At 50.6% G+C, this 27,998-nt stretch overlaps 1 protein-coding gene across 9 annotated transcripts in view; it reads right to left on the bottom strand.

Moving 5' to 3' along the window:
• Positions 1-379: 379 nt before the first annotated feature.
• INPP4A (inositol polyphosphate-4-phosphatase type I A) overlaps positions 380-27,998 on the bottom strand; it is a 146,113-nt gene continuing 118,494 nt past the window's right edge. For 4 of the 9 annotated variants that reach the window (XM_008008106.3, XM_008008100.3, XM_038004177.2 and 1 more), the window contains 8 exons: positions 26,141-26,313; positions 25,116-25,239; positions 24,112-24,238; positions 23,706-23,846; positions 21,261-21,358; positions 17,035-17,147; positions 13,920-14,074; positions 380-3,669 (listed from right to left, as the gene is read on the bottom strand). In XM_008008106.3, the coding sequence (XP_008006297.2) occupies positions 3,537-3,669; positions 13,920-14,074; positions 17,035-17,147; positions 21,261-21,358; positions 23,706-23,846; positions 24,112-24,238; positions 25,116-25,239; positions 26,141-26,313 (1,064 nt within the window). In that variant the 3' untranslated portion in view covers positions 380-3,536. The other 5 variants (XM_008008095.3, XM_008008101.3, XM_008008097.3 and 2 more) reach the window with 3 other exon arrangements.

Raw genomic sequence — 27,998 nt, 5'->3', positions numbered from 1 at the left:
GGACTCCATTTCAGAACAAGCATCAAAATGAAAGACAGGTCTATGTGACTATATAAACCATTTAAAATATTGTATAACCCCCTACCACAGACCAAAAGACAGCTGACAAATAGGTTAAAAAGTGTGCAACATAGGACTGGGGTTAATACATTGTATATTACAAACAATCTATATGAAATAGGCCAACACTCCAATGAAGTCACAAAAATAGAAATATCATAAAGGTATAAAAGATGTTCAGTGTTCACAGTAATCAACGCAATGGACATTGAAACGAGGTGCACTGCTACCATCAGTGAGAATAAAGGGAAAAGGCACATGTTACTTTTGGTGGTAGCTTAAATTTCTAGGAGTCTGATAATACTAAAAACTCCAAGAGTTAAACATTTCAATCATTCTTTAATTGTACATTTCCACTGAGAGGAATTTTTCCAAGGGAGATAACGGGTCGTGTGTGCCTAGAAGATGGCACGGTGGTGCAAGATGCAGTCCTGGTGACGATGAACAGGGTCACTATCAATACAAGTGGAACTGCATTTTGATAAGTCATACAACACGGACTGGGTTACCCACGGAGGTGATGTGATCCATGTTCGCGGACGGAAAGGTAACAACAATGGCTACCATTTACGAACACCTGCTTCCAAGGCGCGCTGCACATTCCTCATGAGGAAGGTACCGTTGTTGTCCACACTTTGCACATGAGGAAACGGAGGCTTGGAGAGGTCAAGCAACTTGCTCAGAGTCACCAGCTAGTGAGGGGCAGAACCTGGATTGGGACCTGGTCTGGCCGCTCCCAAAGTCCTCGACCCTGTTGCCCCTCTGCTTCAGATTAGGCAGAAACAAGCTTATAAAATGGAAGTCTCCCACGGTCCCCTGTTTACAAACATACGTATTCAGCACCCGAGCTCTCAACGCAATGCCCAACAACGGTCCCGTCACAGGCTGGTCACATAGAACTAGTCCTCCTAATAGGATCAATCAGGCAAGACCACATTTAATATCTTGTCAGTTATTTATTATGTGTCATTCTAAAGACTAGCACATTTACAGCATACATGGCTTTGAATGACCTAAGAATATATAAAACAGTAACTGTATGTTTATATATATATTAATACTGCCCAAAACAAATAAATAAAGGTATCATAATGCACTAAGCTTGGCAAATACAATTGCGTAGGGACAAAACTGTATTATACAATATTTTTACATCTTTAAAGGAAACTAAAGGCAACTGTGCTCTGTAGAAGCTCTGACAGAATCCACATGACATTCCCGGTTTTCCACAGATCTCTTTTCTTTTTAAATGGGGAGGCATTGTAAGGAACACTGGATGGAACAGACGGAACCTCTATTTTACGGTAACCTATAAAACTGCCTTCCCTGCATCTCTGAAAACTCACGACTCCTAGAGAGGAGCTGCTGGCCTCCAGGGCTGTGCAACACACAGCCTTGCAGGTGCCGGACGCCCAGGAACGATGCCTTCAGAGAGAATCCTGAAACCTGAACCTTTTCTACAGCATTTGCCAAGTCTTACAGTTTTATGGTGACCCATTACATAAAGCGAAAATTGGGAAAATAATTCGTATAAAGGTGCCACATGCAAAACTGCTGACAGATGATCAACATCTGCTATATTCCCTTTGATAAGTGCAGATATTTAATGCTCTTCAGACAAAAAAGATCTGAAAACTATGTGAGTAATACTTGTATTTTTTAAAAGCAAGGAGATTTTTTTAAAGTTAAAATGAGAAAAGATGGAACTAAAAATTTACCAATTAAATGAGATGGTGGGGAGGTGAAAGGGTAAATCAGCCATATTGAAACGAACTGTCTGTGAACAGAAATTGACACTTAAAAAGGAGACTCTGACACCAGCAGCAGCCACCTGTGCAGTGGGTTTGGCGGGCAGGAGTTTCTTGGCCTCCTGCCTGCCACAGTGAACCCAGCTTTGAGGGAGCGGCAGAGAGCTTCATCCTTCATGAAAGTGTCCTCCACAGACATTTTCCTCCCTGCAAGCATCGGGAGACAGCAGGCTCTGCTTGCGTGCTGACTTCTGAGTAGGAGTGGGTCTGGAAGGTCATCCAGTTCCACCCCTACCAGATGCCCTCCCCCTCTGTGTTCCTGCCAATAAGCAGTCCTCCCCATGCCTCAGCACCCCTGGCCCAAGTTTGTTACATGTTTCTAAAGGAACCAGAAGAATCTCTAGGTTTTTAGACATAAGAATTTCTAAGAGGTTCACAAATCATTAGGATCAGCATCATTAATATGTGCCATATATATTTCTTTTACAACCTTTTCAAGAACATGTAAACATCATAAACAGAATCAATAAAACATATAAACTCCTAAGAAAAAAAAGTCTGCTATGTGCAGATAAGACTCATCATCATCTTATAAAAGATGACCAGACACAATTTTCTATGAAATTCCTAAGTTTTATGGCCCATAAATCCCTTTCAAAATCTCATTTGAGGAGAATAATTTCAACTGTTTCTCAATTGTCATCTTACATAAGAATGAGAATAAGAAAGTAACAATTATTGCAAACCTAAAAATAAGACACTTTTATCAGACGTTCAAACACGATTGTACTGTCTTTTCGAAGATGAATTGGAAATCCTGCAAAAAAAAATTTTTCCGAAAATATTTAGGTTTCTACTATCTCTATGGTCATAAATTCCCCATGGGAGTGTTGACATGCCACATCTGAAGCCCTAGATTAACATCTAGAGAAGAAGGGGAGCTGTGTCCTCTGGGCGTGGGGGAGCCTAGGCAGGGAGCCTCAGAGAATAGGAGACAGGCTAAAGGGACCTTACTGCTGGCTTTGTGTCTCCAGCAGACTCCCTGTTCTGTAACTCATGAGGGACAGAAAAAAGAGTGGCCCCAACTGTGTGGGGTACCTTGCAGGTGTTACTTTCTAATCAAGTCTTATCTCCCGTTGATTTATCAATCTTTCTTTCAACTTCTTCAGGTGGTGGTGTAGATAGGATAATTCACTAGAACCCGTTATTCTCACTGCATGAGATGGTGCTACCTTCTTTCCCCAAATCACATTTATTGGTCTGCCTATGATCCAATTATTTAATTTATTATTTACTGTTTTACATTCAGATTTTTACAAAGTGGATTGTAATTCAATGGTCACTTTTGAGTTACTCTGTAGAAAAATAAGTGAGCAAGTAGGCGTCTGAAAAAGTCTTCTAGCATTTCGGACAAACCTAGCTTGATTCATGTAGGTAACTATTGATGAGATCTGTGTAGTTACAGCCAAAGGCTACTGAAATGGGCAGTTGTTACTGTCCACACTATTGAGCCAAACATTACCTCCTATTGATTCCAATGGGAAAAAAAAAAAACACAAAAAACAAAAAACATGCTCCAGAAACTCTTTAGTGAAATGTTTCTTTTTTTAAAAAAAAAAACCACAAAAAATAAAAACCAATCCTTCGGGTCTTCTTGAAGAATTCATATATGACACTAGAGGGTACCCACATTTATTATGTAACAGCTAATTAGAGGAAACCGTGTGTTCACGTTTCAACTTTTCCGTAAGTCCCTTCGGGAGGCCTGTAATGCTTGGGGAAAGCCTTCAGCTGCAGGGAATTAAATGCATATTTGCGACTTCCAACATTCTTCATTGTATTTTCTCTTCGACAACCCTCACTGGGGAAAAAAACAAGCACAAGAAATGACAGCAGTAAAAAAGGAAAAAAGAAAAGACTTAAACTAAGATGAAATGAACTGATTATTTTCATAACATTAAAAAAAAGATTAATTTAAATGGGTGCCGGACTCATTTACAACAAATACATACGTAAGATGGCAGGTTTCTGAACAAGGCAACTAAGAAGCACAGAGACGGACACATGCTGCATGGGGCTGTGAGTTGTGCGTTCCTAAAAGCAGCACTGAAGCTAAGTGGAAGCAAATGTTTTCCAAGTGAATAGCTTCATGTAGCTCACGTCTGAGTCATTTGGGGTTCTACCATAACTTGTGGTTCCAAGATTCTCTTACATAGCAAATGAAGTGGAAAGAGAAATACTACTACTCTTACTAAAGTTGCACTTCAGAGCTTTAAAGAGCTGTACTTTTCTATATTAGCAAGAGCTGTAGTCACATCGAATTCAAAATGCTGACTTTCCTTGCAGAATTCAACAGATCGCAAAGCCAGCTGGCTAGGGAGGCTGTTCTGGTCTGCTGTCTCCCGGAGGACAGTTGTTCTGGGTGCCAGGTAATCCAGTGGATTCATGCACTGTCTGCAGAGCAGCCTGGCAATCAAGGCTGGAATGTTATGAGAGAGGGATCTCACCGAGTTCTGGTAGCAGCCAGTCACCCTTCCACAGATGGGCTGCCCCTATGTGTTCCCTCTTGCACAGGTGCCACTGAGCCAGTGAGAGCCCACAGGTACCCTTCCCTAGATAACTCACTACCAGCGACATCCCCAGCTGCATTTGATGGAGGGTTGCCATGGCAATCCAGGGGACAAAAACAAACATTGCGTGAGGTGGCCTCACCTGCTCAGTGAGCACATCCGGGGAGTTCTCTGGGAAATGTTCAGGTGTAGACATAAAACTAACTGGCAAAAGCGATTTTAAACATAAATGACTTCCCACAGCACAGTATAACTTGATAGTTTATACTGTTCTAAGACTAGCAGTGAAATCAACTAGTTATCAAATTTAGTACAAAATTCCCCTTATGAGATGTAAAATTTGCAGTTACCAAGAAACAGTGATTTTTTAAAAAACTTCAAATTGTGTGAAGACCATTATGTCATGCATTTAAAAAAAACATTAGTGGCAATTGCTCAAGCCTTTTAAAGTGAAAATGACAGTCTCATTATCAAGAACATGTAAAATACTTTTGGTAAGACAGTAATTTTTATTCAAAAGCTAAGCTCCGATAGTTTAGAAAAGTATCCACCTGGCTGTTATAACTAATTTGGTAACTTGGATATGCTTTCTTGTCACAGAGCCTCAAGGCCTCAGCTAGATGTGTGTCATCTGAGCTGAACACTTAGGCCACAAGAGCAGGCCCCCTGGAGTAAGGAACAATCATGTTTGCCTAACATTCATTCAGTAATCAAAAACGTACTTCCACTTAAAGCAGAAGCTATAGGTTCTTATATACAGTTAATCTCCTTTAATCTTTGGAAACTCTTACATTAATGAACTACTTCAGATATGGCTTCTCCATTTATATAGAAACGTACAAACTGCTTAAAAACCACCTATCACTAGTAAACACTAAACTGCCGTGAGGCGCGAGGCAGAATAATTTGTGAACTTTGACGTTATCTTTTATTTACATGCTAAAGGAGCTAGTGCCTAGTTTAGCTGGCTGAACACATCAGACGTGAAATTATAATAAAGATTATACTTCCATTTCAACGTAGGTTTCAAATCAAATTGTATTTACTTTCCCCCAGATGTCTGAATTTGCAAAATCCGGCTGATGTGGCTGATCTACAAGCCGACAGTCATCCTGCCGCCTGCCTGTGCGGATGAGCTGGCCCCGGGGCGAGGTGTGCAGAGGTGGCGAGGGCAGCCTGTGCTAACGGGGGCTTCCTGCTGCAGGGGCCAAGCTGCTGCCCTAAGGCAGGACACCTCCACTGATCACACTGGCTGCCTACTTTTTAGGAATCAATGGTAGATGTTGAGGTGGTCTTAGATAGATTTTAGCAAGAGGGACTTAATTATTTTAAAGCTCCATGATTATTGTATTGTATCAACAAATTATTTCTTCCCAAGGGCATCCATTTTTGAAATGAAAATTAAAAGGGACACCCCAAATGACAGGTAATTTTAGGCAATCCTCTAGTTTTCCGGTTCCAGTGGGGTCTTCTACTTGAGAACTCATCTGCAGGCATCAGGACCTTAGTGATTCTGTGGCCAAGCATGGCGTGGCTGCCACACCTGCCACTTTGTGGAGGGAGAACAGGCCATCGTGTGAAAATCTCTGCTGGAACCAAGCCATAGGTGTAAATGGTGACTGTCACCCTAGTTGAAAAAACTTACACAACAATTTTATAAGACCAACCAGAGAGAGCCACTCCTGATCATGGTTTCCCTGAACACCAGGAGCTGGTTGACACTGACAGTGCCTCAGCGCTACTACTGTATAAGCAACTGAAAACCATCACTAAATGTCAGTGACCCCTTTCTTGAATCATCTCCCCACCTTTGTTTCATCCTATTTCTCACTAAAGCAAGTAAGATTGTGAATATGTATTTGGCCTGATTTCATGAGTTAAAAGGCCTTCGTGACATTAAAATTCAGCATAAAGGGACAGCAATGGAGTTTCTTTTCTCAAATACTTTAAGTTTTAAAAAGCCAACACCAGCCCACTGCCTAGGCTAATCTCATGGTGTCCTTCTGGTAGCTCTCCAAGCGCACAGGCGGTATACTGATGTTCACCCAGCCCCTGGCGGAGAGAAACGAAGAACCTTATCTCGCTCCCTTTGGTTTCATTTCTCTCAGCCCACACGGGCGAAAAGGTGTGGTGACAATCAAGGATCAGGCTGTGGTGTCCTTGAGGCCCCCTGGGAGGTCTCCTCGGCCTGGGCACAGCTTCTCTGTGCTCTGGGGCAGGGGCCTGGGAGGGGCCCCTAGAGGATGCCACAGAAGCATCCTTGAGCCCTGGGAGAGGGAGGGGTGCTGTCTGCAGTCAGAGGGCCTCCCTCTGTCCATGGGCTCTGCCCAGTCACTAGCCCTGCTGTGGAGGTGGGAGTGCGCGTGAGTCACCACTGCAGGCACTGGAACCACATTACCAGGAGCAGGACCAGGAAGCTGTGAAATGGGACCTGGAGGAGGCTGTGGACTCTGTTTCTTGCTTTCAAATAATGCAAACAAGATGGTCTCAGGTGAAGTGCACGCCTCAATGTGAAAGAGGGAAAGTGGCAAACATGCCTTTCAAATAATCACAGGCTGGAGAGGACGCTGCCCAGGGACTACTGTCATGCTACCACAGCTTATACCACCCAGGAGCTGGCGTTTGGTGAGAGACTCCCTACTGAAGGCTGCCAGGAGCCATGCCACAACAGCCACCTCATTTATTTTAGAAGAGACAAGTGAACACGCTGCACTTGGAGAAGCGTGGATTCACTTATGGGGTGACACACAGGTGCCGCCTGCCTTGGGGAGCCTGCGGTGCTCAGGATGGTCTTACACTTTAGAATGTCAAGTGTCGAGTCTAGCATTTGCCATTCATTGCTAACCGCTTCTATGATTCCTAGGACCCAGACTCTGAGACGATACCGAACGAGAGAAAGCCCGGGGTAAGGTCTGGGAGTCCTGGAGAGATGACTCTTGTGGTCGACTGGATTTCTGGGCATGCGTGGGTGTCAAGTTTCTGGAAACGCAAGCTTCTCTAAATTCATTCCCATTTTTCTGGCCTGATTAAAAAAAACGTCTTCATAAACTACAGCGTATGGGGAACCAGCTGGAGATAGAAAGTGGGGGCACAACGTAATACGAACTGGAAAATAGAAGCCGCTGCCTGTCCTGCACAGGGTGTGGGGAGTTCTTCCTGATCTATTTGGTTACCTTTACAGGTGTACAGTTACCCTCTGCCCCACATGGGTGTTAAGGTTACACTTCATCGCGTTAGAGGGAATGCCGCGTGAGGACTGAGGGGCACTGGCAGAAACCAGAGCGCCTGCCGCTCTCACGGCTCCATCCACCGCAACTGCCCACAAGTCAGGGATCATTTTTTTTGGCAATTTTTCTTTGATTTGATTTGATTATCAATCATATTTGATTAGTAAGAGAGAAAAGACGTTGGAACTTTAATCTGCAATTAAAGATACCATTTTTAAATGAAAAATACTGCCTTAAAATAAATAAAAGTATATAATTTTAACAGCCTTTGGTGAATATATGCATTAATTCCTCGAACCAGCTGAATGATCCTTACATAGTGAAGAGTAAATCTAATGTCACATGCAGTAGGTACTCTTTCTGTGTCTGGGGTATGCAGTAGGTATCTTTCTGTGTCTGGTGTATGCAGTAGGTGATCTTTCTGTGTCTGGGGTATGCAGTAGGTGATCTTTCTATGTCTGGGATATGCAGTAGGTGATCTATCTGGCGTATGCAGTAGGTGATCTTTCTGTGTCTGGGGTATGCAGTAGGTGCTCTTTCTGTGTCTGGCGTATGCAGTAGGTGATCTTTCTGTGTCTGGGGTATGCAGTAGGTGATCTTTCTATCTGACGTATGCAGTAGGTGATCTTTCTATCTGGCGTATGCAATAGGTGATCTTTCTGTGTCTGGCGTATGCAGTGGGTGATCTTTCTGTGTCTGGCGTATGCAGTAGGTGCTCTTTCTGTGTCTGGCGTACGCAGTGGGTGATCTTTCTGTGGCGTATGCAGTAGGTGCTCTTCCTGTGTCTGGCGTATGCAGTAGGTGCTCTTTCTGTGTCTGGCGTATGCAGTGGGTGATCTTTCTGTGGTGTATGCAGTAGGTGCTCTTTCTGTGTCTGGCGTATGCAGTGGGTGATCTTTCTGTGGCGTATGCAGTAGGTGCTCTTTCTGTGTCTGGCGTATGCAGTAGGTGCTCTTTCTGTGGCGTATGCAGTGGGTGATCTTTCTGTGGCGTATGCAGTAGGTGCTCTTTCTGTGTCTGGAGTATGCAGTAGGTGATCTTTCTGTGTCTGACTGTGTCTGGCTCTTGCTACAGTGTACTACTGTATTCACAGCTTTGTGTCATCCTTAATTGGAAAGAACAAACATAAGCAAGGAAATGGTAGGACTCTGCAAACTGTTTGCTACTGTAATTCAGGGACTACGCTTTGAAATGAAAGCAGAAAGTGCATGTCCTATCAGATAGGTTTTTCTAGATGAGCCAGTTATAAAGCATCTGTCTTTTTCTTTTTGTTTGTCATCAAAAGGAAAGGAAGGGTTAGCAGTACACTTAAAGAATAGTATCAAATATACAAATTCTCTTCAAACAGAACTCCTTTCTCTTGGAAACAGGGCACATGAGAGGTACAGGTGATAGATAGTTGCACATCAGAAGGTGGAGACGTGGCACACGGAATTCCAGGCCAGCTAAACAGTGTAGTGACGGGGTACCGTAAGAACATGTTACAAGCACTGAAGATGCTACAGGAGCTAAACAAACAAGTCTTCTTGGTGAAATAATTTGGCAGATATTTACAGTTCAGAAGAACAAAACGTCAAAATGTAAGGCATGAGATATTTCTTGGCAGACCACGCTTTGACACATTCCTTCTGTCCAGTTAGGTGCACGGTGGCTGGACATGTTCTGGCACTTTTGTTTTTCTTGTGACTTATTAATTTTTCAGAATGATACTCATTTGCAACGCAATTTGGTCACCAGGTATGCTATGCTCAGAAAAAGCCACACAATCAGTAAATTGGGGCTCAGAGCCAATAAAGGAATGGAACAGAGGAGGCTGGGGTCTAGCCTTAAGTCTCGGATGGGCACCAGGCCGCTCAAGTTCTTCTGGGTGACTACCTCCCGTGTTCCAATGCTGTGAAAAGGAAAAAGTTTGGGAGAAAGAAAAAGGAAAAAGGAAAGGAAAGAAAATAAAGAAAGAAGGAAGACACATGCGATGGGTTTTATCAAAAAGGATGGGATAAAGAAGAGAACCAAAAGATAAGGTTAAACAAAAATGAAATGAAGTCACAAGAGAAAGAAAAGATGAGATGCAGAAACGGGTATGAGAGGAAGACCAAAACAAAACCAGCACAGTCACAGGAAAAAAAAAGGAGAGAAAGAGAAGTGAAAATAAGAAAAAATACTGCAATCTACTGAAAATAAACACATGTAGGTTGAACGAATGGTTTTCCATGTTCACTCTCTCGGCTGGCCAAGCTCAACTCCATGCTGCCCGGCCATGCTCCCACATGCTGCACAGACAGGGACTTCTGAGAAGCAAGCTGAACATGAAGAACCATTGGGGGTTTGACCTTCTCACAGATGCCTGAGCAGGGGGTGGTACAAAGGATTTGGCCAAAGCTGCCTCTTGATCAACCACGCAAACGAAAACCATTTACCTCAGGTACCAACCAACCAAGCGCAGAGCCCCCGCCAGCCCCGCCTCGGGTTCCAGGCTCAGCCGTGCAGGCACGAGCGAACTGCTGTTTCCATCTTTGCACGTGAGGGTTCTACAAGCATCCCCAAGGGTGGAATCCAGCCAATGTCACACTGGAAATTTGGGGCTTCTCTCCCCTTTTGGTGCTGCAGAAGAACTGCACTGAGGTGAGATGGTACCTAGCACCACACGGCTCTGGGAGCACGTTGACGTCTGCCAAGTGGCAGCAGTGACACAGAATCAGAGGCCTGAGGACACAGCAGGCGCTTGTGAAGGCTCCACTGGGAGATGGGGAGGCAGGAGGCCCAGGGTTCCTCTTCACACAGGGCCCTCCCCAGCTCTCCCAGAGGAGCCCGAAGGCCCCATGGCCCTGCTGGAACGTGCCGTTCTGCGAGGGCGCGATTCCCAAGCCGCGGAGCACTGGCCCGCTGCCACACTTCCTGCCAGGACAGGCTGGTGGGGGCCTGTGGCTACTCAGGAAGGCCTCCTTCGAGGGCGTCAGCCCCAGGACTGGGGGCAGGGGCACCCCAGTGGCCAAATGTGTGACTCTCTTCCCAACTCCATGTTCAGTGGTGCCACACTGGGAGCTGAAACGGGCCCTGGCAGAAGCGTTTATACCACAGAAATGGCCAACATAACAGATCAGGGCTCTTGGGGAGAGGGCTGGTGGCTGAACATGGACAGCACAGCCCTGGCCACCAGTCACCCTGGGCCTCCAGGAGAAAAGCCTGGTTGCCACCTTGGCCCCCCCGCCACCCCACCTGCATGCTCTACTCTTCCGTCTGATAAGATGCAAGCCAGAAAGCCATGAACCAAACATCCCCATCCACCCACGGGCAGGGTGGAAGTTTATGCTGCCTTCTGGGGTTCTCCGCTAAACTGCAGGTCCTCGGCACCCCAGCAGCCAGAGCTGCTAGCCTGTGACCCAGCCACCTCGGCTTGCAGCCGTCTGAACAGGTACACGTCTTCCCCTCATGGGATGGTACCGAAGACAGAAGTCACCTTAAAACCAATGCTGTGACAAGAGCCTCAGACCTGCAAGGGTCGGCTCAAGGTGACAGCGAGCCGTGTCCCCAGGGCTGGTGTGAGAATTCCGGGGCAGGCACAGGTAAAGTAGGATGCAGCTTTGTTTTGTTTGTATAACTTCTTAAAAAACTATTAGAGTAATACACGTTCACTGTAGAGATTTCAGAAAACCAATAAATAAGCAAGTTAAGAAGACATCCATGATTGGAGGCGGGGGTGGCATTGAGAGAAGAAGAGGGCGGGGTGGAGAGAATGCTGCCTGTTCCACAGGAGGAAGGGCCTTCCTTCCCTTTGCCAGGCCCCAGGGCCCTTACTGTTAATGCGGAGAAACAACAGCCCTTACAGCTTCAGAAGCCTCGCGAGAGTGACAGGAAAGATAGCGCCCGGCACGGGTAGTGTCCTGTGCACTCTGGGACACCGGGCAGGAGAATGGCTACTGTGGGGACCATTTGATGATCTGTACTAAAATTATGCAAAAGCCTTCCAAAGGTGTATACTTTTTAACCCAAGGCAATGTGGCTAGGAGAATGTGTAAGGATATTCACTGTGCCTTTGATTAAAATGCTGGAAAACCACATACAGCTTTTAAATATTAAACGACAGCAAATTGGATAAATTATAGTATGTGGAAAGTGGCCGGGTGTGGGGGCTCACAACTGTAATCCCAGCACTATGGGAGGCCAAGGTGGATGGATCACCTGAGGTCAGGAATTTGAGAACAGCCTGGCCAACATGGCAAAACCCCATCTCTACTAAAAATACAAAAAATTAGCCAGGTGTGGTGGTGGGTGCCTGTAATCCCAGCTACTCAGGAGGCTGAGGCAGGAAAATTGCTTAAAATCCGGAGGCAGAGGATGCAGTAAGCCAAGATTGCATCGCTGCACTCCAGCCTGGGTGACAAAGCAAGATTTCACCTCAAAAAAATAAAAAAAGAGAGAGAAGGTCTACATTTATTAACCTAAAAAATGCTCACAAGACTGTTAATTGCAAATATAATTACACCTGCTTGTGCATGTGGGTGTTTCTGTTCTGTGTAATGCAGGGACTGGTTAGCCCCTGTGGACGTACTCACACCCAGATGCAGGTACGCATGTCTCTTATCTCAGAATCTATCCGAACGTCAGCAGCGCTACCTGCTCACAGCACGAAACTGGGGGTTCTTTGTGGGGAGGGTTCTGAAGAACTAGTGGGGGTGCTTATCTGTATTTTCTAATTTTCCTACAAGGATTTTCAATTCCTTATGTGATTAAAAGTTATAAAAAGTGCTTTGTGCACTGTGCATCCTAACAGTTGTAACTGTAGCAGCTGTCCTGAGCACACAACCCAGGTGGGCTGGGGCAGGCGGACGGGGCCCTTGCAGGTCCGGGCTCAGTGGCAGGCCAGCCATTGCGCTGTGGCTCTCCCTGGGGCCACTTTGTCACTGGTCTCCTGAGGTCTGCGTTCAGAGGTGGTCAGAATGACTAGTTTTCGTTGAACTTGTTTGAGAGCCCAAGAACTGAGTAGAGGTCTCCGCGTGGACTGTGTGCCTAACTTGGGGTGCCAGCTCCTGACTCGCCCTGATCCTGCTCTTTGCTGCCACCACCGCAGGGATCCCTGTCTGCTTCGTTCTCCTTTCTTCACTGGCGGAGGTCTGCAGCTCACCAGAACGTCCCCTCCCACCCCCGTGCAGCTAATGGGCACAGGCGCGGCTGCCGTCCCTCAGCACCAGGGTCACACTGGACATCAGGCCTGAAGAGCACCAAGGCTTCTGGGGAGCAGACCAGGGAATTAAAATTTTAAACAGGCGCCCCGGAGCAGGGGTCTTTGAGTCTCCACTGCTTCCCTGAGCCTGGGCAGAGGGATGGCGAGCTTTCACAGAGAGGTTGGGATGAACTTGGAAAGACAACACGGGACAAAACGATTCCATTTTTACAAAATGCGCTTATCAAGAGGCAGGGACTCGCGCGTTGCTTTTGTGCATTGTTGTGAGAAGGTCAAATGGCAGAAACATACAGAAAGGATAAGAGAATTGAACACTTTAAATAATTTGGTGAGAGGACAAATGATACAGAACATTTAGTAGAAGTGACCGTTGGAAACGAGACTTTAACAGCATTGGTGACTACATCGAAGGAGACGGGAAACCAGGTTTCTTATCCTTTCTTTTGGTATGTGAGGTAGGGGGCTGCCCAGCAGTGCTTGAAACAAGGCATCGATCAACAGGAGACACTTTTAGTTCCGGGTTTCATTCTGCAAACACGCCTGCTGCCTCAGAATCAGAACATCATTAGGGTGAGGTCGCCAGGGCACACGGACAGCTCTCATGATAAAACACTCATGTGACACTTGGCTCGTGACAGCCAACTGTGTCGACTGCTAGAGAAGCAGCGGAGCAGACCGGTGCAACCTGCAGACGCGTTGCTTCGCTCGAGTTTGGAAATGTGCAGATATCAATATGTACACGACGACAACAGCAGATGCCTGCTGAGAAAGCACTGGCCCGAAGTCACACCCACGGCCAGGCAGGTGGCCAGCAGGGCACTGCACGTCACGGCTGCATCCCAGCTTCCCGTTTAGCTGCCTGACCCCTGGCTGGCCCACCAGTCTACCGGTTTTCCGGGCAGTCCTGCTCAGAAAGTCCTGCTAGCCCTTTCCCCCCACCTTTCCTTACAAGAGCACCCTGTCTGAATTTGATTGTGCCAATAGTTTGACTGGTTTGTCAAACTCAAGTGTGACGGCTGGAGTCAAGGGGCTCATGCAGGGTAGGCCCCGCGGGCAGGAGCAGGGCACCAGCTCATCTGCAGTTTACACGGGCCGGGGCAGGCGGGGCGCGCGGCCTGGCTGCGGCACTCACCTGCGCATGCACTCCAGGGCCTGGGTGAAGACCTGCGGGGCCATGCCATGCTCGTGCTGCAGGATCAGGCACTGCTCCAGCGTCACCGACATGGCTGTACGGTCCTTCGCGCTCTTGCAGCTGGTGAACCGGACCCCATTGAGGCGACGGCAGATCTGCCAACAGAAACATGGGCCGTGCTTAGGAGGCGAGGCTCCGCAGAAAGGCAGCACCCTTCACACCTGAGAGAGGCTCCCAAGCAGCCCAGGAAGGGCAGGGACAGAAACTCAGCACCCAGGCCTGGCCAGATGCTCCCATTTTGTTCCCCAACTCCATGCCCTGCCAGAGCTGGTAACAGAAACGAGTCACTTACAGACACCAGCCCTTTGGGGAGTATGCTGCCTGTGGGCCTGCTGTCATCCCTGCCATCCCTCATATGGCCTGTCTTCTCCCACAGGACACTCTTTTGCAGTGTGCTGTCCCCTTCCAAACCATGCCTGGGCCCTCTTGTCACGTTCAGCCCTTCACTGCTGATCCCTCAGGGAAAGAGAGCGGCAAAGATGACCCACTGGGGAAGCCAGAGCCACTCTCAGGATGCCCATAGTCCTGGGCCAGGTCTCCAGGTCTCCCTGGAAGGTAGGGAACAGACCTACTGTCTCGACTCTCCTCTCTCACCTGCACAGATGGGAGCAGCTCAGAAGTTTCACTGCCCTTTGGCCACCTCCTGACCCCCAGCCCCACAGGCCTCCTCCCGCCATCCTTTCCCGGTCTTGGAGTTAATGCCAGCACACTTCCCTCCTCACAACGGAATGGCTCACAGAGTAGGGGGCAGGGCAGCCTCCGGACTGGGAAAAGGCCACTTGAGTGCACCTCCTCTCCCCACAGGGAGATTTCAGGGCATTTTCCCTGCACCACTAGATACAATCCTAGGCACACAGTCACCAAATCCAGCAAGCTCTGAAACAAGGTGATTTTTTCTTGTACATCTGTGGCAATCTCATTTGGCAGCACAACCAGACCTGAGCTGATATAAGACCCCACAACCCCTTATCCCCAGGGAATGCCTGGGGTTCAGTGGACAACATGAGAACCCATGCAACTGGGGGCCTCTGAGAGCCTTCCACCTCTACACTCATGCTTGTACACCCTGAGGCCATTACAGGAACAAGAAATACAGGACTTGATGGACTGCTTTTCTGTTCTGGTGACAGGGGATGGTCAGTTGTCCCTATACTTAATGATTTTTCTATTACATGGCAATAGACAGTTCTCAAACAAAGCATGCACAAGGTCGCTGCACCGCTTGTCTGTAAAGCTGCCTGTGTGTGTATTCTAAGGAGAATGAATCAGTGAGTGCACGTCCCCCAGTCCCCCACCACTGTTCAGACACCTAGCTGTGTCACCCTCTGCATTCTTGTTTTTTTTTTTTTTTTTTTTTTGAGATAGAGTCTTGCTCTGTCACCCAGGCTGGAGTGCAGTAGCATGATCTCGGCTCACTGCAACCTCTGCCTGCCAGGTTCAAGCGATTCTCCTGCCTCAGCCTCCTGAGTAGCTGGGATTACAGGCATGCATCACCACGCCTGGCTAATTTTTGTATTTTTAGTAGAGATGGGGTTTCACCATGTTGGTCGAACCCCTGACCTCAGGTGACTCATCTGCCTCGGCCTCCCAAAGTGCTGGGATTACAGGCGTGAGCCACCGAGCCCAGCCACCCTCTGTATTCTTCGTGTCCTGTGGGAAAGGCTTGCTCTTCACACAGAATCTCTTAAGGTGCTTAGGTAAGAGGCTGTCACAGCCTGGCCAGGGGGGTTTAGCAACCCCCCAGAAAAAACACAGTAGGGAGACCCCTCTGTCCTGCTGCAGAGACCCCTGCAGCCAGTGTGTTCCCTGCCCTACACCTCGCTTGCTGGGCCTGTCCTGAGCAAGCAATGCCAGATGACGCCCCAAAACCAAGAGGATACCTGAAAAATGAGGCCTGAGAAACCTGCCGAACTTCCTGTCACTTTGTGCTTCAAAATGTGTTCTGTTAGAAGGAAAAGATTTAGAGGGCAGCCTGGCCCAGAGAGGGGAGATCTGCAGACCGACCCACCCCACGCTTCCCACAAGGATAAAATCTGACCGGCTGAGGCACTCAGAAGATGGAGGGGAATGTTCACTCTTTAAAGCTGAATTCAACGGAACGGTATCAGCAGCCACGACTGTTAACAAACCCAGAATGTGCAGCACGTTCACAAAGTGCGGCTTCATGAAGCCCGGCTTGAACACAGGACTAATAACCAACCCGAAGCGGCGGCCACGCACCGTGAGCAGCTGAGACCATCTGCTGCTGTGGAAGAGACCCCAGGGCTGAGAGAAGCACAGTCCTGACAAGACGGAGGGGCACGCTTCAGAGTGAGCTGCTCGGGGAAGCCGTGGAGGGCGGGACCCTCTGCTGCTCGAGCTCTGTAACAAGGTGTGGTGGCTGAGGTGCGGTGGGCAGCGCAGTGCCCCCTCCCTCCTGGGCTCACCCTCCCTTTCCTCAGGCCCAGACAGGGAGCGGCAATGCCACTGGGGGCCACGTGTGCCCAGGTCCCAGCGCTGGGCAGGTTATGCTGCTGTGGAGAAGAATTAACCTCACCCCTCATCAAGGGTGAATGAATGACCAGCTACGAAATTGCTCTGATACCCAGGCTCAGAGCAGTGGCTTGGAATTCCACAAATAAACTTAGAAAAAAATACGAGCAGGGTAAGTGCTTGGAAAATGAGGAGCTCAGAAGCACAATGAACGATAAAGATGGTTTAAAGAGACCTGAAAGGTCACATGGCCTCCTTCTGACCCTATTAAATGATGCAGTAAGACAGTGGTTTCAGCTGGTATCGATCGCCAGGCTTCTGAGGGTGACAATTGTCATCAGCCTGGCTAGTAAATGCCCAAGAGATGGACTGTGTCAGGCTTATCAGAATTCAGGCAGCCCCAAAGGAATGGACCCGTGAACTGTTCAGTCTCTTCCAGAGCTTTAGAACGTTCTCAGTGACTCCCTCTTCTCCCCGTGTGGACAGCTCTGCTCTCCTCGGAGATTCTGCTTTGTAACGTTTCTGTCATGACGTTCAGTAGTGGGCACCGCGATAGCCTCCTTTTCCTCTCTATAACCAGTACCTCAGCGGCTTGCCAGAGAATGTCCACGTTCTTATTCTTCCGGGCGTGCACATTCTGACCCAGGAACCGCAGCAGCTCTGGCAGGCACGTCTGACTGCGAGACCGAGGCAGGCCTGGAAGAGAAAAGGAGTCCGTGGGAGTGGGTGCTGCACCCAGGAACACCCCCGGCAGAGGGAGCCCACCCAAGTGAGCTGCCGTGGCACACAGTGGTAAAACGATAAGGTCCCAGCTGAAGAAGGGATGGAGGTGTTTGGGGATAGGACATGGCTGCTGGTGTGGTGAGCACTTGATTTCTTTTACTGCCACCTTCAAAGGACATTTCCTTCATCTCCCTTCAGTTCTTCTGAAGGGCTGGGAATGGCCACCGAACCACCTACAGGACTCCTTGTAACTACCCAAGCCTCCTGCACCCCTCCCAGATGAGGGAGTTAGCAGGGAGTCGGAGTGGGGAGCCAGCTGGTCTTCAAACTTTCCCCAGGGTGGAAGAAACTGGGGCAGTGGGTCTAGGCCACTGAGCAGGCCTGGAAACCTGGGGAGGGATCAGGAAAGCGCAGCCCCCCACAGGGAGCCCTTGGCCCTGCCAGGAGAACACATCTCTGCAGGACCCAGGGAGGCCCCTGCTGTCACATCCTAACAGCTCCTCCTCCACTCTGGCAATCTCCAGGTCCTTCCAGGACCCCTTGGGCCTGAAGATCCATCAGGTCACCTTACCAAGAAACCCCAGACAAAACTGAGGAAAACATCAACCACTCCCGAAAGGTACTCTGGAATTTTCAAACACTGGGATTATTAAAGACAAAGAGAAGAGCCTCAAGGTCACGGCTAAAGAAACCAGACACAGCGCCGGAAGGCCCAAAGCCAAACCAAGTACATGGCAGCATCTGGGATCTAACTGCACACCTGGTTTCCACCACACAGCCTTGCCCTGGTGTACACAGGTTCTGTGCTAATTACTTCATGTTGCTGCTGAGTGCTCCACACCACGCCGGTCAGGGGACTGGCCAGAGACAGACAGATGCAAAGCTGGCATCAGCTGAGATGGAAGCTGTGGGAGCCCAGAGGAGGGGAGCTTAGCCGGGTCAGGATATATGCCCCCGGCGTAGACAGCACCATCTCACCTCCCAGGATGCACTTTGGCTTCTCGCTGGCTGCCCCTGCAGCCCCTACCTTAATGAATACCTGTCCACTGAGGAACCACGCAAAGTTTGGGGGTATTCAACTGGTGGGCTCCATCTCCTCAGCCTCAGAGACCAGCCATCCTCCTGCGGGGAGGGGTACCTGGGCCGCATCTGCCTCAGCTTCCTGGGTCATGGTCCAGTCGGCTCGTTCCTGCCTGCGTGGTCCAGCCTGGCTGCTCGGCTTCCAGAGGCCTCGCTCACCCTGGGCCTTCACTGCCTATGGTAACGGCTCCCGGAGCCCTGGGGACTGGGCGCCCTCTAAGGCGCTAGGCACAAATTCCCCCTTCCTACTTACTGCAGCCGCTTAGCACTCCCGCTCCTCCCGGCCTCAGCGCACCCCTGCTCCCTCCCTGCTCCCTGGCTGGCCCTGCGGGTGGGCCCATCCTCTCCCCTACAGCAGTCCGAAGACGCTGCCTGGGCTTGGCCCAGCTCCTGGGGAGACTCGCTCTCCATGCCTCAGTTTCCTCATCTGCCAAGTGGGTGTGAAACTGGTGCCCATTTCCCAGGGCTGCTGTGGGGATCAGACTGGAAAATCCACATAAAGTGGGTAGCAGGGGGCCCAGCTTGTGGCGAGTGTGTGACAAATCTGCTGTCTGAACTCCAACCCCTGCTAAAGAGCATGAGGAGGCCTTCTAACAGCTCCGATGCCTGCGGCACTGATGGCCTGCAGCTGCCAAATCCTTGCAGGACCTTGACTTCATGTTATATTTACCACCCTGGCTGTTTCCACAAGGGGAGTTTCTGAAACCCTAATGCCCAGGCCCTGCCCACCACACTCTGGGGTGGGGCCCGGGCATCTGTATTTTTCCAGGCTCTCTGGCTCCACGGCATCTGTACCAGTCACCTCCACTCCCCTCAAGTCCCTGGTTCTGTGCTCACCTCTCTCATGTTGAGTTGGACAAGAACACCTGTTTTACTGGGGAGACTGAGGCCGCCCAGCCTGAGCATACGTCCTCCATTCGTGTCCCTACCTTCTCTCCTCCCTCCTTCCCTCCCTGCAAGGCCACCCTCCGCCCGCCCGCTCCAGGACCTGGCCGGGGACTCTGCAGTCCTCTTGCAACTTCCAGCCCTGTGTGTTCTCCTTCCTCAGGCCTCTGAGCACTCCCATGGCCCCTGCAGCTCCAGGGTGTGTCCCACCTGCCCACAGCCCCATCCCTCAAGTCGCTGACAGTCTTCGGGACGAAGTGGGCCCTTCCAAGGCAGCACCATTTCGTCACCCCTTGATCCCTGGCCCAGCCCTCAACACAGTGAGACTGTCTGGGAGAGATCACCGGCAGCTCCTTGTCCACACATCCAGAGTCCAGCAGCGCCCCACACCCTCCTGGCTCCTGTCTTCTTCCTGCTAGCCTGTGATGCTCCCTCTGGCCTTCCCTGCTGTCCCCCGGGGCAGAGGCCCCTCCAGATGCTGTTCCAGCCCCTTCTCGTCTTGCCACTCAGTGGCCTCAACCACAAAAGGGCTCCACTCTGTGGCTCCACATCTGCACTCTCCCCACAGGTCACTTGCCCATGTTATCAGCTCAGCTGGGCCAGTGCTGTGCTCGCTCTCCCCTGTAGCCCTGTGCCTCTCTCATCGGCGGGGCAGCCCCTGCTGTTGCCGCCAACTCCAGCGTCCTTGCCCAGCACCAGGTCTGTCGGCTCTCCCGGCAGGCACAGCCCTCACCTCCCCAGCGCCAGCTGCACGTGGCCACTTAGGAGCGCATCCTCAGCCCAGACCCTCCTAATACCTTATCCCTCTCTCCACGCTCACTGTCACTACCCGGCTGTGGTCAGAGTGAAGCAACGTCTCATCTGAAGTGTCATCTGAAGTTCACAGCCTCACTCTGGCCATCAGCGGCTTGCCTCCCCTCTTCCGGCCCAGCCACACACTCTTGCTAGATGAACCTGTGAAGAGGCGGCTTTTTTTTCCACTGCTTCCCTGCTGAACACCACTGAAGCCACAACTTCCTGGCCTGGCCCCGGAGCGTTCTGCATCAGTCTCTCCTAGCAGGACGGCTTCGGCCACAATCCAAGCACATGGGCTTCAGAGCCAGGTGCCCCTTTCTTCATCTGGACATGGATCTTATTACCGACCCATGGGCTGTTATGGATTCAGCGTGGAAATATATGTAGAGCCCAGCCCAGTGTCTGGCGCATCCGTGACCTGTGAAGGTTCACCAGCAGTACTGTTTGACTATCTCTAAACTCTAAGGTCTACCGTACCGTCCAACAGGATGCAGATGAAGCCTGCCCAATTTAAAGCCCAGCCAACGTGGGTTCCCTCTTTGGAAACCCCCAGCAGAGGACATTCGTGTAACGAAGTGGGGATGACGCCTTCTGCCGCGTGGCGCCCCCTAGTGACTATGGCAGTGCCTGCAGAGAGAGGCCGGCACTCTGGAACCGGCTTTCCTTCCAAGGCAGGGTCCGCCCCTCATTTGCCATCAGATCCTCTAGCACTTTACACTCAGCAGGTCCGCAGGGAATATTCACTGGGTTGAATTCAAGAGGGAATTCTACTCGTAGGCAGTGCTGTGAAGCCCTCGGTTCCTCCCTGAGTTCTGTGGCTGCAGAGCCCTAGCTGCAGCATCTTCACTGGAGGGCACAGAGAGAGTTGACTGTCAGCACCTCCACGGCCTCCAGGAGACACCGAGATGGGGCCATCTTGCTCCCAAACACCCAGCAATGTTGGCCTCGCATCTTCCTCTCTAAGCACCACAAAGGGAGGTGTGTGGGCCGCTCACCTGGCCGAGGGTGGGTCCTGCCTCTGGGATTCCCCCAAGCCCTACCAGCAGGTGCACAATGTGTGCCACCAAACGCATCGAGGGTCAGTGACTACGACAGCGTGGGAAGGAGCCAGGTCACACAGGCTAGTAGAGAATCAACAGCAAAGAGATGAATGAGGGCCGCAGCCAAGGGAAGCTTCTCTCTCTCTCTCTCTCTCTCTCTCTGCATGTGTGTGTTTAGGGAGAGAAGGAACATGAACTAATAGACGCAGGGCAAGCCAGAGCTCAGACATCTAAACTGATAAAAAGACGAGTAAGTGAAACCTACCGTGACTGAAGAAATACTTACAATCCTCAGGCAAAACTTCCTTAAACTGCTCAAAGTAGGAATTTAACCGCACCAAACTCTCCACGTTGATGACTTCTTGTAAAGACGTATCGCCAAACCTTGGGAGATTATAGGGGATGCCATTAGTTGGCTAATGTCACTTTCTTCCAACACGAACACAATTGCATGGAAGCTAACTATGTTGATTCTCTCAAACAGTTCCTACGCATATCTAAATTCTAAGCCACTTTCCTTCTTCCGAGCATAAAGGCATCTCTTCAGCGGTGCTGATCAGTTTAAATGCATTCCATTGGCAGGAATCATGTATCACTGTTACAGGCGTGCCTGAGAGATGATCAGAACATGATCTGGTACAGGCCCTGTGCAGCACACCTGAGGCACTCAGGAGGGGGGACGGCAGTGAGGTATGGCTGGGAGGTGAGGCTGCAGCCCTGTACTCCAATCTGAAGTCACTCTCTGTGGGCGAATGCACACGCCTGACTGCCAGCTCCTCCAGGACTGATCATGAAGCCCTTGCCCTTTCCTCATCGCGCAGGTTCAACCCGATTACACTACGTGTGCTGCAAGGAGCATGTGCCAAATGCCTAAGAAACAAGGCCATAAAATGCCACCTGCAAAGAAGGCGCAAGGTGGTCATTAGAAAATGCAGGCTCTGAAGTCCAGGTCCCGGGCCCCAGTGCAGTCCCACAAGTCCCTGCTGAGGGGCCTTCTGAGCATCAGTTTCTTTGCGGCCCTAGAGCATCCCTCAGAGGGCAGGACTCCCTCCTACGAGTCCCAGCCCATCCACCCCTGGTGCCCACAACGGCCTTTTCTCTAGGCACCTGCTCCCTTGGGGGCCATCCCTGACCCTGGGCCTGCGGCCTCCCCTCTGAGGGCTCTCCCCTCAGCTTATAAACAAGCCCAGCTCACCAGGGACTGCAGGGCCAATAAAGGAACAAAGCCAAGAACCTGCCCTTCCCAAGTCCTCTCTGTCCTCAGCGTTGCATCCTCCACCCTCCCCTCTACTCAACGCACCTGGCCCTGGCTCAGTCCTCTCCAGAAACTGCTCCTGCAAGCCCGTGGGATCCGCAGCTACCGGATGCAGGCACCATCATTCTCCCTTCCCTGGGCCACCTCCCTGCCGGGCTTCCCGTGAGGCTGCGCCTCTCCCTGGCATAGGCGCCTCCAGCTCTGCTCACACCTTTGGGGCTTTGCTTCCTGGGCTGGTGCCCTCAGCCCAAACCCAGCTCACCACCTGCCTCTGGACACGGCTCTCCTGCCAGTTTATGAGCTCAGTGGGTGGGTCTGTCTGGTGTACTCTCCTCCCGCTCAGCCCCAGCCCCACTAAAGACTAACCCCTTCCACTGACCACTTAAACAGTTCCCCAGCCCACCCCTCTGCAGAACACCAACACTCCCCCGGCCCTGATCCAGGTTCCCACCTCTGGCCTGGGCTCCTCCCAGCAGCTTCCTCCTCACACTTGTCCCCTTCATCTCCTCCCAGCACGTGCCAGCGAAACAACCTACTTGAAATGTAAATCGGATTGTGTCCTGGCCCACTGAAAGTTCTTCATTGTCTCCCAGCAACAACACCGTATTTCCTAAGTTGGGGTGACCCTACACCTGGGCGTCAATGGACATCAACCACTGGGGGTGGACATCAGAAGGCCTGGCAGCAACATGGCATATTGTTCTGGAAACCAAATTTCCTTCACAGCAAGTACCTGAAGATATCTGTTTTCTACACACATCACATGAAGATCAACGACAACACAGGACTCATTCTCATGTAGTGGAAGGCCAGTATAGGGTACATATACCCCATCTACCCTATCTCCTCACATGCACGTGCACACACAGGCACACGTGCACACACAGGCACACACAACTCCCCTCCGCGGAGTGGCAAGTGACCCTGGAGGGCAGTTTACAAGGTGTAAGCCTTTAGGTTCAGGCATGAGTGTCACCCTGGCACACAGAGCCTGTCTACCTCTACCTGCCAATCCCTGCCTGGAACCTGTTGCCCCTGAACTCCATGCCGTTTCTCCCCGCCAGGCCTTTCCTCAGTCTTCTCAATCTGACACGTCTCCCCTCCACCTAATCATCCAACTCCTACTCACACTTCAAAGCCTCATCCCCTGCAACTCCAAGAAGCCTTTACAGACCCCCTTAGACCTTGCTGGGTGCCCTACTCGGGATCCCACAATGCCCTGTATCTGTCTTCATCGTTGCATCCATGCCTCTCTCTCCCACCAGCTGAGTCTCTGGGGACAGAGACCACCTTTGGGTCACCCTGTGTCCCTAGGACCAGAGACAGTGAGGTGCACGGCCATGATGAAAATGCTGGCCAAAGGAGGGAAGGATAACGACGTCTGTCCAGCACTTGGAGCCTGAAGAGGGGTAAGATGTTTTCTGTGTCACCTCCAGGGCCGCCGCACTCCCACAGCCCCGAAGGGCCGGCACGCACCTCTCGGCCAGCGTCTGCTGCTCATTGATGCCCACGTTGAAGAGGACGGGTTGCACTCGCAGCAGCATGCCGCTCTGGATCTCCCGGGGCAGGGCGTCAAACAGTGGACCCGGCAGAGGGACCCGCACGTTAAACCCGTCGCTGGAGAAAGGCAGAGAGAGGGAGAGCAGTGTGAGGCCAGAGGGCCACCGAGCAGATGGCAGTGCCCAGGCTGGCCCTCTGGCTCAGTGATGGCCAAACGGCCAACCACAGACCTTTAAGGGAGTGGTACTAACCTAGGGGCTGTAATCAGAGCATTTAACAAAATGAAATAGGATAAAAAATTCAGAAGGAAGAGTAGATTCCCTGAAATAAACAAATATGAAAACTGCTCTCTGGCTCAGATAATTTTAAACCAACACTTTACCGATTTCCTGTGATGACGGGCAGCATGTCTGTGGAGGCGCTGGAAGTGGCCTGAGTGACTTTGAAGGTCACGTTCCTCAAGTCCATGATCCCAAGGCTCATGTCCTCCAGCATTGCCAGCTCCTCCCCTGGACACGAGAGAGGGGCGGGGCTGTCAGGCAGAGGGCCCTGCTGCTCTCCCCAGTCTCAGCAGAAGGCAGCCGAGCTCCGGCCTGGCTGTGACAGGAGCGGTGCAGGTGTGGCTCTGGGGCAGGGGGAGTTTCTGAGCCTCTTCCCCTGCAACCCACTCCTCTGTGAGTCAACAATGCCTCTGAAATCCCACAGCCACATCAGAACATGCAGCCGGTGGAAACACGCGCCATCCTTTCCCATTCTTTCTTGGGCAAGCGCAGGATAGTAGGGAGGGAAACAAATACATAAACTCAGAAAGCAAAGCCAGCTCTTGAAACACGAAATGAGAGATGCTAAAGCAGCTTTGCTGGGGCCAGACCCTCCTGTTACACAGGGCTTGATATCTATTTGATGTCCTCAGTTTCCAAAGATTAACAAATGCTTTCTATCACCTTCTCAGAAGAAATAAATAACAAACAAGGGTAGGAAGGAGAGAGCCTTTTTCGAAGGCAACTTGGAAATATCTATTAAATTTAAAAATATTCCTACCCTCTGACCCAGTAACTCTCCTTCTAGTCATTCAGGAGCTGTAGAAACAGGCCCACAAGTGCCTTGTGCACAGAGGCCACTGCTGCACTGGTGTTTCAGGAACAACCCGAAGTCCAACAGGAAGTTACTAGTTAAGTAATGAGCATCCACCCTCAACCAGAAACAACAACAAACCAAGGCGTGTGCCTTTGTAACTGCCAGGACTGCCATCTGGTCCGCTGTTACGTATTTTGGATTTATTCCAATCAGCACGCATTACTGGTACAGGGAGAAAAATACCTAGCCAGAAAGGATGGAAACCACACACGCAAGTGGGGCTCCCGATCCTGGCCCGGGGCGCCTCACCGTAGGTGCTCAGCAGGCTCTCGAACTGGGCCAGCAGCCCGATGGTGTAGAGCTGGCGCAGGAAGCCGTCATCATGCAGGCAGTTCCTCAGCTTAATGATGAAGCCGCAGATGAGGGCGGTCAGCTGTGGGGGCGTGGGGTGAAGCGGTTCAGGGTCACATGCCTGCCCACTAAATGGCAGTCAGATCATGCCCAGCCCCCCACCGCCCCCTTCCTCTGCTGCCACTGCTCAAAGGGGCTTCAGCGGCACCTCCCGTCCCTCGAGAAGCCCAGGTGGGGTACGCCCTGGCCATGGGAAGACGCCCAACAGTGGGCTTGCTATTCCTGTCACTCACAACGTAGGTTTGGTTTTGACCCAGCTTCTGACCTGACCTGTACCTGGCGTTATTCCTAGGCTGGAACCTTCTGGAAGCCCATAATTAATTACTCACAGTGAAAGGGTCTATCTGCTCATAGAGCCACGCCACCCTGGCTGGAAACTCAGCCCCAGCAAAAAACAGAAGCGAGAGACAACATGGTCACTCAAAGTTTCCTCAGTGGGAGATTTTCTGTGGAATGAAACAGGACTCTCCAGGATGGGTGAGGGAACTCGGAGAGAACCCGCCCGACCCCAAATCACTGTTCACTTTACTAATTTGGTGACTGGCAACTATTAAACTTGTTACGTTCATGTCAAGGCTTCACTTCTCTCAACAATAAGAGAGTCCTGCAACAAGCCACAGAGCTAAGGCACCTACTGTTATATCAGCAATGTTTGCACTAACAGCAAATACCTGTGTTGTTGCCCTCACTCAACTCCTGTGCAGCTAAAAAAAAAAAAAAAACAAACGCAGCAAAGAGGCCTGCGCCACCCACGCCCTCACTACCTCCTGGGTGCAGACTCAGCAGACTTTGCAGGTGCAAAGTTAGGGTTAGGGTTAGGGTGCTCACTTTACAAGTGAAGTGAGAGGCAAGGGCTTCCTAAGCCTGTCTTTTCCGAGCTGGGAGGTGCCCGCTGCCTCCCTCGGGGTGCTCCCGGGGCCTACCGTCTGGCAGAAGACCACATCACGGCGGTACTGCAGGCTCAGGTAGGTGGCTATGGTGGGCGCGCTGTCCTGCATGAGCAGGAATACCATGGCCTTCTTGGCCTTGTCACTCATCATGGCCACGCAGTCGGTGAGAGTGGTCAGCAGCGGGTAAAGGGCCTCACTCCATTCACCTGGGGCACAAGCGAGGGGGTCATCACAATGAGAGAGAGAGATTTGAAGAATTAGGTTCTGGCAATTTAACAAGTCACCTGGCCCCTAACCACTGCAGTCCTCCCACTCGCCCATCTCCACCCCATCTTCTAGCTCTGTCTAGAACCAACCCAGTCCCTAGCCCTCGAGCCCCAGCTCTTTCCAGCAACCTCAAACATCAATTCTACTCCGGTACCTCCAACACATGCCTGGTCTCCTGAACCTGTTGGGGACCCTAGACAGAAATACTTCAGACAATGCCTTTGGAGGAAAACAACAAAAAAACTTCTGCAAGTCATGACGAGGCCAGAAAATGCTCTGTCCGCAGAGGCTCATCTCCTTCCACTGCACGGTAGCACCTCCACGTGAAGAAGAAGGACCCCAGAAAGGTTCTCTGTGCTCCCCCTTCTCTTGACCTGGGTATGAAGTCAAGTCAGAGACTCCTCTGCCCTTGCCAAGCCTTGTATGCAACTGTGTTCAGTTCTCACCCTGCACACCTGGAGGGGGACCATTCCTCACAGCTCCAGAGCTTTCAGTCCTCAGAACGGCCCCACCTTGCACTCACTTCCTTCCCCACCCCCACCTTCCTTCCCCAGTACTATTTCTAGCTCAGTTTTCTTTTAGGAATATATGGAAACTTTGACCCTGTACCAAAACAACTTTTTAAAAATAGAACCTCAAGGGAGAAAAACAGGGTGAAAGATATTTTGGGTTTTGACTCTTTTTTTTCCTTCCTATTTAGAAGACATTTAAAAGGGAAGACAGGCCCTCATTAAGGTTCTATTTGTAACAGGTCACTAAGACCAGAAATAGGCATCTGGCCATCATCACTTGGTGAATCCACCACACCAAACATGGTGAGAAGTTGTGGAGTGAAGCCCGGGCAGTGCGGGCCCCTTAGGCTGAGGGTTCGAGCCACGGAATGCACCAGGCCATGTCCCGGCCCGGCACTCAGGGAAGGCCCCGGACTGTGGGAGCTGTGCAGCTGCCAGAGGGTAACCTCTGTCTCAGAGAAACAGAATCTCAGAGACCGAGAGAAGGGCGGCTTGGCCCTGTCCTCTCAAGCTGGATGGTTAGCACGTCACTGAGAAACCAACCTAAAGAAATACTGAAACATGCCAAAGAATTCCCTACACTCAGTGTTTGGTTAACGGAAATGTTTAAGTATCTGTAGCAGCTCAAAAGTTGGAGGTGGCCTAATTGCACATGCAGGCACACTAACTGTTTGTGGACAGCATTTATCTCTGTAACGGAAAAAGCAGGCTTAAATTTAGAAAGTCCACAGCAGACAGGTCTTAGCAAAGGAACCACAGTGACGAAGAACACTGAACTGAGAGGTGGAAAATGTTGAGTCCCGGCCCTGGCCACTGCTGAGCAGAGGTGACCACAGGCCAGGCCCTCGACCCCTCAGCCACGTGGGGCCTTTTTCATAAAATGAGAGAGAAGCACGAGATAATATCCGAGTCTCTTTCCTCCACTGAAGTTCTCAGAGACCATGTTTTTGTTTCTTTGAAGAATTCTGTTGAATGTATGCCGATTACATGAAGTGCCTATCAAAAATGCCAATGGCAAACAGGGTTTTCTAGCCAAACAGTTTGGGGAAAGGTAGGCAGTGGACTATCCTTCTCTAAGAAGTACATGCTCTTAAAGAAAATGTTGCCAATTT

This window comes from Chlorocebus sabaeus, chromosome 14 (genome assembly GCF_047675955.1).
Source record: "Chlorocebus sabaeus isolate Y175 chromosome 14, mChlSab1.0.hap1, whole genome shotgun sequence".
Taxonomy (NCBI): Eukaryota; Metazoa; Chordata; class Mammalia; order Primates; family Cercopithecidae; genus Chlorocebus; species Chlorocebus sabaeus.
This window is presented reverse-complemented; position numbering and strand designations above follow the sequence as displayed.